Source organism: Pituophis catenifer, unplaced genomic scaffold (assembly GCF_029215685.1).
Source record: "Pituophis catenifer annectens isolate HBS135680 unplaced genomic scaffold, rPitCat1.0.hap2 SCAF_11, whole genome shotgun sequence".
NCBI classification, from domain to species: domain Eukaryota; kingdom Metazoa; phylum Chordata; class Lepidosauria; order Squamata; family Colubridae; genus Pituophis; species Pituophis catenifer.
Window position 1 is genome coordinate 28,153,230 of NW_027256891.1, and position 10,220 is coordinate 28,163,449.

The 10,220-nt window shown below is 51.0% G+C and overlaps 1 protein-coding gene across 1 annotated transcript; it reads left to right on the forward strand.

Annotated features, from left to right (window-relative positions):
- The first annotated feature begins 305 nt into the window (after positions 1–305).
- CCNB3 (cyclin B3) lies at positions 306–9,819 on the forward strand. The gene is made up of 13 exons (XM_070951938.1): positions 306–336; positions 644–734; positions 1,030–1,149; positions 1,407–1,490; positions 1,650–1,768; positions 2,130–2,247; positions 2,580–2,678; positions 2,893–2,985; positions 7,510–7,647; positions 8,439–8,594; positions 8,727–8,876; positions 9,241–9,371; positions 9,645–9,819. The coding sequence occupies exons 3-13, from the start codon at positions 1,060–1,062 to the stop codon at positions 9,712–9,714; spliced, it is 1,248 nt and encodes a 415-aa protein (XP_070808039.1). The 5' UTR covers positions 306–336; positions 644–734; positions 1,030–1,059; the 3' UTR covers positions 9,715–9,819.
- The last annotated feature ends 401 nt before the right edge of the window (positions 9,820–10,220 follow it).

Genomic DNA, 10,220 nt, shown 5'->3' on the forward strand with positions numbered 1-10,220 from the left:
TGACAATGCGAGATTGCAGAATTCCTCCTCTGGCACTTCTGACCGCCCAGCAAGGCGGAAAGCGAGCGCTCAACAGCGCCGCCCCGCGCGGGGGCTGCCGCCAGGGCGAACCGTCCTCCTCTTCCTCCCGGTCGGCTCCGGCGCGCGACTCCTGCGGGGGACGCGGGGCGCCGGCGGCTTTCCAGGGGCAGCCGCGGCTCCAACGGGCGGAGCGCAGAGGCTGGTTCCCAGTCTGCCCTGGCCGAAGGGAGCCGCTGCTGGACGACGCGAGCGCCTCCCAGGCAGCCGAGCCGAGCCGAGCCGAGCCGAGCCGGGCCTGGCCGCCTCCGCTGACCGGTGCGGGCTCCCAGACCCCAGAGCTTGGCGCTGGGTCTTTCGGGGCTCCTGGCCCTTTAAGGCCAGGGCCCTTCCGCCCCCTTCTCGGCCAATCCCACTATTCCGTTCCCTGGGGGCCCCGCCTCTTTAGGGCAAGAGCTAGATGGGCCTCCCCTTCCCCATTGGCTGCTAGGCTCCGTTTTTTAAAAAACCCTTAGGCCCCGCCCTTAGCAACTGCATTCTCTCCCGCTCCGGGATTGGCTGCCGCGGGGCCAATGATGTACGCTCTTTACAAATGTAGCAATTTTCAAATCCGCATTTTGTGCAGCGAAGAAAAAGGAGGAGGAGGAGAAGAAGAAGAGAGAGGCGGCGGCGGCGGCGGCGGCGGCGGCGAATTTTCGCAGCGGCTTCAGCTCCAGGTGAGTTTTGCTGGGGAGACCAGAAGGGGCGCCTTCAGCCGGCGGGAGCCCTCCGTCTTCACCTCCCTGACCACCGCCACGCGGCTGGGCCTCGGATGGTCAGGCCGGGTCCCGGATCTCCTCCCTTAGCCCACCGAGAGGAGGTGCCCGGAGGTCGTCTGCCCCGGCTCGGGGCTTCCAGCTCCCACTGAAATAGCCCGTCGGGAGAAGCGAGGGCGAAATTCCTTGTCAGAGGTGCTCGCGGGGAGGAGGAGCAGCGCTTCCTGTCCCAGCCCGTTTCTCTCCCCTTCTGCAGCCCTGAAACGGGAGGCCCTCAGCTGGAAGGATGCCCCCTGCGCGATCCTCCAAGGGCTTGGGTAGCAAGCAGGTCCGATCCGGCCGAGGAGCAGGGGTGGAAAATGTGCAAGCGGACAAGGTGAGCTAGAGTCCACCCAGCCAAGAGGTGCACCAATCGCACACGTGTGTGTGCCTGCTTGAGTGCACGTATCGGGTCGAATTCAATCCCTGCAAAAGGAACTGGGGCACTCCGTGGAGAGGAAATCTGCCTTTGGCCTCAGGTGGCATATTTTCTCTGAAGAGGCCGGGTAGCTGTGCTTACCCAGATGACTGAGTACGCCCAGAGGAGAGCCAGGCACTGCACTGAGTGGCCTCCCGGTTCCTCTTTGATTCTAGGAGGAGATTTCTCAGGTGAAACGATCCCCCTCGTCACCCCAGGGGGCACCCAGGAAGCGATCGGCCTTTGGCGATATCACCAATGTAAGAAGCATGGGTTCTTGTGCATTGCCTGTGGTCTGCTGTCCCTTGCCAGCTTTCCCTGCCTTTGATGGCTCACCAGTTCTGGGACATGAATTCCAAGCGACCACCCGCTGGGTCTGGGGCGGTGCTGAGCAGCTCCTTCTGGTCTCCCCCTTACAGGCTCACAAGGCCCAGGGCTTTGTGGGGAAGAAGGAGCCGGAGAAGATGATTCCCAAGAAGGCCTCCAAAGGATCCACTGCGCTGAATGTGGCCAAGAACAATGAGACCAACCTGAAGAAGTGAGGGCTATGCTGCTGCCTCTTCTGCCCATGTGACTTTCCCGGGTGGGCCAATGTCCCCATGGCATCCTTTGGTCTCTGGTGTCTTCAAGGTGCATTTGTACAAGGATGGCAACTTCAGTGCCCTCTTTGAACAAAAGCCATGCTGGCACAGCTGCCATTCTGTTCTCGCCAGTCTGGACACGACCCCAAAGCTCTCACCTTGAACTTTGGCAGAACTTGATTGGCTGTGCCAGCAAGTTTCCAGTGTGGTGTTAATTGAAGGCTAAGAAAATGGGAATGCCGGGGATTCTCCAATTCCTGCCAGTCTGGATGTTGCCTGCAACCGGCCCCAATTTCTAACCCCAGCTGCCTCTTCCAGGTCCCTGGACAAAGCATCCTCTGAGGACAGTCCAGCTAAGCTGAGCCATGTGGTCAACAGTGGCCTCAGACAGGAGCAGGTCGGCCCGCTGGTAGTGGTGGTAGCACCAGCAGAACTGGTAGGGAAGCAGTGCATTTGTGGGTCCCTCTGGCAGGGCCTGCCTCTGGGGCACATGGCTCTCCTGCAGGCCATAGTCCTGGTACCTCGGGCACAGGGCTCATGCTGTCATCCCTGAGTGACCCCGGGACTACATTGGCAGCCCGAGACTCACTCTTTGCCTTGTGGCTGACCCAGGAAATGGGGGTGGGGTGGGGAGTGGACGCTTGGGGAGGGCAGGGTACTAGGGGCTGCATGCCAAGGGCTTCCCTCCAGTTTAGGGCCAAGGCGGGTCCTGTCCCCCCATTCCCCACCCCAGGCAGGGCAACCTTTAAAGAAATCTCTCTTATCCAGGTGGCTCCAGCTGAGGACATCGACAAGGGGCAGCTGGACGACCCCTATGCCAATGCTGAATATGCCAAGGACATCTTCGAGTACATGCAGGAGCGAGAGGTGCCTGCCGGTGGCCAGGGGAGGGCTCCCCTTCCTCTACCGCTCCAGACTCAGTTCCACTGGTCCTGGCCGGAGAAAAGAGAGGAGCAGGAGACGTTGACGTGAAAGCTCACTGTGGCCTCTCGCCCTCCGAGCCAGCTTGAGCAGAGGGGCTTCTGGTGCTGCTTCCTGGGGATTTTCCTTCCCCTCCCTCAGCAACACCCTCCTTTTTCAGAAGAGTTTCCTGCTCCCAGACTACATGAAGAGCCAGCCGGACATCACCATGGACATGCGGGCCATCCTGGTGGACTGGATGGTGGAGGTGCAGGTGAGAGTGAGAGAGAGAGAGAGCCTGCAGGAGGAGGGCTGGGTGGCAATGGGCAAAGTGAGCCTTGCGCAAGGCCGTTGTGCGGTTGTGGCTAGTAGGAGGGGTGCCTGTCAGAGTTTGTTGCAGAAATCAAATCCAGAAAGCACACACAGGTAAACTGATTCAGCAGGTTTCATTCACTTCTTTATATACATAATAATACATGTTGGAAATGATTCTGCACAAAAAAACTTGGATCGGTAAGAAAAGTTTATTTATCCAAAATAAAATAAAAAAGGCAGTTTGCAAAGTGCGGTGGGTCTTGGCGGGAAACTTAAACAGTTTACAGTTGGCACGAATACCTCATCATAGTGCACATTTTTCATCTGTGAAAAACTTTGTGCCACTAATCTTGCTTTATATTGTACCTCACTATTAGGTAGTACTTTCTTTTTGTATACCCATTTGCATCCTACAGCTTTGCTATCCTGTGGCAAAGCCATAGATGTGAACACTTTATGTTCATCCATGGATTTCATTTCCTTGTCCATGGCTTCTTTTCATTTTATTTGTTCCATTTTGAGTAATTCCAATACTTCCTTATAGTTTCTTGGCTCATAACATACATTACACACCTTTACTTTACTAGCAGAATACCTGTCAGGTGGAATCCCCTTGTTCCATCGCTCTGACCTGCCTGGCATCGACTGCTCCTGTGCTTCAACCCTCTCTTGCTTCATATCTTTTTCAGCTTCTCCTCCCTGAACGCTGACACCATCACTAAGCGAGTTACCATCACTAAGCGGATCACCACCATTAAGTAAATCACTGTCACTAAGTGGATCATTCCATAAATTTGCATCAATTCTGTTCCAATTTTGCTCTGCAAAGCTAGCAGATCTGGAAATCACTATTGTTTTGCTCCCATCACTAAAGCGATAGTTTTTTGAACCTGGCTCATAGGCCATAAACCTGAGCTTCCTAGTCTTTGGTTCTCCCTTTCTTCTAACTGCTTTTGCAATATGTACCCACGCACTGCTTCCAAAAACCCTTAAATGTGCCAGAGATGGTTTTCTCCCATATAGCACTGCATATGGAGTATCATTAATAGAGGAACTCCACAGCCTATTAATGAAATAGTTAGCTGTCAACATGGCTTCGCTCCAATATGACCTGCTCAGACCAGAATCCTCCAGCAGTGAGTCCTTCATGGTGTGTAAGACTCCATTCCGTCTCTCAACTACACCATTCTCAGCTGCTGTATACAGATTTGTGTGTCTGTGTTTTATACCTAACTGTCCCAACCACTGTTGAAAACTTGTTGACATGAATTCTTAACCTTTGTCAGTTTGCAACTGACATACCTGTTGTTTATACCTTCTTTCCATGAAGCTTACACATTGCTTAATTTTTTTATATAAATATTTTTTATTTTTATTTCTTATAAAACACATAAATGTACAATCTCTTTGACCATTCTTATCACACATATTATCTTTTGGTTTCCAATCATTGCTGAAATTTCTGTAGCATCTCTATTTTACTCTTTAGTAAATAGCAGAACCCAAACCTGCTGTGGTCATCTACAATGACCAGCGCATACTTTGCTCCTCCCAAATTGGCTTGCATTGGCCCAACCAAATCTGCATGTACCAGCTCTAGAGCCCTGTGGTCTGCCGTGTGCTTCACTTACTTACTGGGAATGCTTTGGACTTTGATGCTTTACATACTGCACAATCCAAATATGCCTTACATCTATTTAAATTTAACCCTTCTCCAAACTGTTCCATCTTTTGCAAAACTCTGAAGCTGACATGGCCAAGCTTTCTGTGCAAGAAATGAACAGTTGAATCATGTGGTGTTTCATTTGCAAATGTTTGGGCACATTGAACCCTTTGTCCTTGCAACATGTAAAGATTATCCTCTTTTATGCCCTGTGCACATACATTCCATTTCTCTTTATGAGACACTTCCCATTTGCAAATGTGGCCTCAAATCCTTGCTTGTCTAAACTAGAGACACTCAGCAAATTAAGCTCCATTTCAGGCACACATAATACATCATTAAACCTCTTTTCCAGATATGGAATTTGCACACTGCCTCTTCCAATGATCTTAGCCTTCTGGCCATTTGCCAAGGCTACTGCATCTCCAGCAGCTGAATCCATCCTGTAAAACAATTTAGAATTATTAACAATTGTTTGACTTGCCCTACTGTCTATCAACCATTTGTCTCTGCTATTGCAACACCAACCTGTCCATCTTGCAATTTTCCTTGCAAACAACTTTTCCTTTGCAAACTCCTCCTTTAAATGTGTTCTTTCACCACAAATGAAGCACCGCCTTTGGTGCTGGGCTGTAATCTGATATCTTCTACTGCTACATTTATTTTTTTTCAAAGTTTTTTATTTTTATTTCTCAAACACATTTACATGTACAGTCATTTATTTAACATTTTTCATTCATCTTTTCACTTTCACTTTTTACTTTTTCAGGACTGCTACATTTCTCTTTGGAGATATCCAGTCTTTTTTTCTCTGCTCCTTGGGCCCCCACCTCAGGAATTCCTCCTCATGGCTCTTTCTATAATGGCATTTGTTCTCCTCAGCAATCAAACAAGCTTTTAAAGCCTCCAAACGCAATTCCTGCTCTGGTTTGCACTCAAACACTGCAGAAACAATGTCCTAAGTTTCATCAAGACTGTTTAACATTTAACAGCAGCTTTTGAGATTCAGGAAACTGCAATCCATGCTGTTCTAACTCCACAAACAAAGTTTGCATTTGTAAAAAATGCTGTTCCACAGATTCTCCTGGTTGCAAACAGGCTCTGTATAATTGTCTTGATAATTGAACTATATTGCATGCTGACACTCTCACATGCACACTTCTTAAATTTCAGCCAGGCCTCCTTTGCAGTTTCAAATCAGCTACGTTGAGAAATTGTTCATCTTCTAAACTTAAGATGATATAAGCCAGTGCTTTATCATGCTGCTTCTGCTCTGCAGCTGCTAAAGGTGCCTGCTGTGGATTAATAACCATATCCCAGAGCCTTCAGGAAACATTCCATCTTTGCAGCCCAGATAATATAATTCTTCTGTCCCAAACGAGGCAGAGAGCTCTCCTTAAATTCAACAGCAGCCATCCTGCAGGCCTTTCTCTACCTGGTTTCTCTTTTAAACACAGGCAGACTCAGCTTAATTACAGTTCAATCTTTCTGTCTGCTCTGGGCCCATAATCTGTCAGAGTTTGTTGCAGAAATCAAATCCAGAAAGCACACACAGGTAAACTGATTCAGCAGGTTTCATTAACTTCTTTATCTATATAATAATACCAAGAGTGGTTCTTCAGATCAGTTCAGAATAGAATAGAATAGAATTTTTTATTGGCCAAGTGTGATTGGACACACAAGGAATTTGTCTTGGCATATATGTTCTCAGTGTACATAAAATAAAAGATACATTCATCAAGAATCATAAGGTACAACACTTAATGATAGTCGTAGGGAAACAGTCAATATAAATCGTAAGGATACCAGCAACAAGGTTACAGTCATACAGTCATAAGTGGGAGGAGATGGGTGATAGGAACGATGAGAAGATTAATAATAATGCAGACTTAGTAACTAGTTTGACAGTGTTGAGGGAATTATTTGTTTAGCAGAGTGATGGGGTTCAGGAAAAAATGGTTCTTGTGTCTAGTTGTTCTGATGCGCAGTGCTTTATAGCGTCGTTTTGAGGGTAGGAGTTGAAACAGTTTATGTCCAGGATGCGAGGGGTCTGTGGATATTTTCACAGCCCTTTTTTTGACTCGTGCAGTATACAGGTCCTGCATGGAAGGCAGGTTGGTAGCCATTGTTTTTTCTGCAGTTCTAATTATCCTCTGAAGTCTGTGTCTGTCTTGTTGGGTTGCAGAGCCAAACCAGACAGTTATGGAGGTGCAGATGACAGACTCAATCATTCTTTGTAGAACTGTATCAGCAGCTCCTTGGGCAGTTTGAGCTTTCTGAGTTGATGCAGAAAGAACATTCTTTGTTGTGCTTTTTTGATGACTTTTTGATGTTGGGTGTCCATTTTAGGTCGTGAGATATGGTAGAACGTAGAAATTTGAAGGTCTCTACTGTTGATACTGTGTTGTCTAGTATTGTAAGCGGTTCAGAGAGGCAGACTAGACTAGTTCAGACTTGTTTGCAGCTTTAGAGCTCAGAGCTTAATACAGAGCCACGCCCAGGCTCTTTCCAGTTTCAGTTTCAATTCAGCAATCAGCTCCCATTGGCTGGCTTAGTTGCTATGCCTATTCCTTGGCTAACCTTGTTATCATGTCTCCATTCAGTCCCCATTGGCTGATCTATTTCAGTCTATGAATATTCATACTCTGAATGTGGTGAGAGTGTTACCACCTCCCTCTTGGCGGGAGTCCCTTCCAGCCTTCCTGAGCTGCTTCCGTGGAGATTGAGGGTCCCTTGCGATGTCCTGAAAGGGGGTCCTGGGAGGGAGGAGACGTTTGGCCGTCCACGTTGCCCTCCATCAGCACCGTTTTGCACCTACAGGAGAACTTTGAGCTCACCCACGAGACCCTCTACCTGGCAATCAAACTGATGGATCACTACCTGGTTCAAGTGTCGGCCATGAGGGACAAGCTGCAGCTGATCGGTTCCACAGCCATCCTCATTGCCTCCAAGTTTGAGGTGAGCCCCCGCTCCCGAGCAGGGGTCAGGAAAGGCATTGGGGATCTTGGGAGGGGTTGCTCAGGGAGTTGGCTCCAGTCACCCCATGACTGGCATGTGCTTTGGCTCTACCACATCCTAGAGCAGGGATCGGCAACCTTAAAACAAGAGCCACAAAGGTCCTAATCGGAAGCCCCCGTTCAATTCTGGAGCCGACCAGAAGTCGGGTTCCCCCACCATAGAGTCTCCTCCTAGCATGGCGTCCTTTTTCTTCTGCCGATTGGAAGTCTGTTCCCCCCCCCCAAAGAGTCTCCTCCTAGCGTGGCATCCTTTTTCCTCTACCTGTCCTAAACAAAAGCCCTATCAATTATGGAGCTGACCAGCAACAGGGAGCCACAGCAGAGGGATGAAAGAGCCACATGTGGCTCCAGAGCTGTGGGTTGCTGACCCCCGTCCTAGAGATTTACTCTGGGCCTTTTGTTGTTTGCTGCAACAGTTATTTTCAGTGCCTCTTAAAATGGTGGAGGGAATGCTCTGAAGGTGCAGATATGGGGGTGGGCGGGCATGTTTAATGGGGTTCTCATGTTTTCTGGACATTCAGTGGGTCCTAACCACAGAGCATCTGGAAGCATCGCTTAGAGCATTGTCCCCCTGGGTGCAACCTCTGGGCACCCCCAATCACTCCTCCCCCCCAAAATCTAGCCAGGAAGGAATTAAATGGGCTGGGGCAGCGCCAGGGCTTTCCTCCCAGGGAAGGGGGCCAAACGATCCGGGGCAGCTCCCGATCTTCTGCTTGAGTTTCCTCTCCACAGGAACGCTGTCCCCCCTGCTTGGATGACTTCCTGTACATCTGCGACGATGCCTACCAGCGGGAGGAGCTGCTGGCCATGGAGAGGAGCATTCTGCAGACCCTCCACTTTGACATCAATATCCCCATCGCCTACCGCTTCCTCCGGCGGTTTGCCAAGGTCAGTGGGGGACGATGGGCCTGGGGGGGTGGCAAAGTGGGTGAGAGATCTGCTTGTGGGCATCAGAAGCTGCCCTTTGCCAGCTGGCTGAGTGCCCCATCCCTGCCCTTCACAAGTGGCTGTTCCTCCCAGTGTGCCCGGGCTACAATGGAGACCCTGACCCTGGCCCGTTTCATCTGTGAGCTGACCCTGCAGGACTACGCCTTTGTGCAGGAGGGGGCTTCCCGCCTGGCTGCCAGCTGCCTCCTCCTGGCGCTCAAGATGAAGAACCTCGGTGGATGGGTGAGGATTCCCCACTTGGATCTGTGGGCGTCATGTCACCAAAGGAAAAGTGTGTGCAGGGAGGAGGAAACGGGCAGAGCCATGCCCAGCCGAAGGGAAGGGAGCCGCTTTCCCTTTGTGGTGGCAGAGATGGGCAGGGGACTCCTGGGGGGAGGAAGCAGAAAGCAAGGAAGATCAGGGCCACAACTGGGCAGGTGAGAAAGGGGAGCATTTCCTGGGGCCGGTTCCCCTCCTGTTCTCTGCCCAGGTCACCTGTCAGTTGCACACCTGTGCGTGAAGCAGCCCTTCTGCATGAGCAAGTGCAGCCACTCCCGTCCCTGCCCCCCCCCAATCCCCCCAGTGCCACTCCCTTATGTCTTGGCAGAGCCCAACACTGCAGTACTACAGTGGCTACCACGTGCCAGACCTTCTCCCTCTGGTCAGGAGGCTCAATTTTCTGCTGACTTGTGGCCAGGATGACCGGCTGAGGGCCGTGCGCAACAAATACTCCCACCGGTGAGTGCTTCCTCTGGGCCAGGCTGGGCCCTCTCTCCTCTGGGAGTGGGGCGGGGGAGGAGAGGTTCTGGACCCCAGTGCAGGAGGGCTAGATTGGGGGGAAGTGTAAGCATCCAATAAGCAATTGCCGCCCAACCCCCGACTGCACTTGAAAGGTGGAGCTGGTCGCCTGCTTCAACCTGCCTTTTTACCCCTGGGGGAAGCAACGGGAGCACTTGGCCCCTCTTTTTCTTCTGCCCTTGTCCGCTGACCCCCTCCGGCCTTGGCTTGCAGGGTCTTCTTCGAGGTGGCCAAGACGGAGCTGGTGAGCATGCAGGCACTGGAGAAGGCTCTGCAGAGCTAGCCCCGGTGCTGCGGGTCAGGGCGTCTCCAGCTTGGGAAACTGGAGCCAACCTACCCTGTAAATAGATGTTCAGTCTATGAAGCTTGTAAATAATTGTTTTTTAATGATGGAGGGGAAAAAATGAAAACTGTTATGGGGAGGGGGGGGGGAATTGTGTGAAAAAAATACAAAGCTTTCAATAAAAGAATGTGAGTGCAACCTCCCTTCTGTCTGCCTTCAACAGGCACCTCAAGAGCCCCCCCGGCCTTCCTTTGCTGGACAAGGCCAGCATGTCACTGGCCTGGCTCAGCTGGAGGGTCTCGCCCTGAGGGTGGGTGGAAACGCCAGCCACAAAGCAGCTGCCCGAGGGGGGTGGGGATTCACTACCTCTGGGTGCAAACACACACGCACGCAAGCACACCCAGGGAATGTGGAAGAGAAGACAGAACATTATTCCAAGATCAAATCCATGTTGAGATTTATTTTTGCAACCGTGATGTCTGGAATTTGGAACCACAGTCCAGGGT

Excerpts from the sequence above, each read along its gene's own strand:
- CCNB3 (XM_070951938.1), top strand. The coding sequence starts at position 1,060 with ATGCCCCCTGCGCGATCCTCCAAGGGCTTGGGTAGCAAGCAGGTCCGA. Across the intron at positions 2,248-2,579 it reads TGGTAGCACCAGCAGAACTG|GTGGCTCCAGCTGAGGACAT; the intron begins GTAGGGAAGCAG and ends TCTCTTATCCAG. Across the intron at positions 9,372-9,644 it reads CGCAACAAATACTCCCACCG|GGTCTTCTTCGAGGTGGCCA; the intron begins GTGAGTGCTTCC and ends CTTGGCTTGCAG.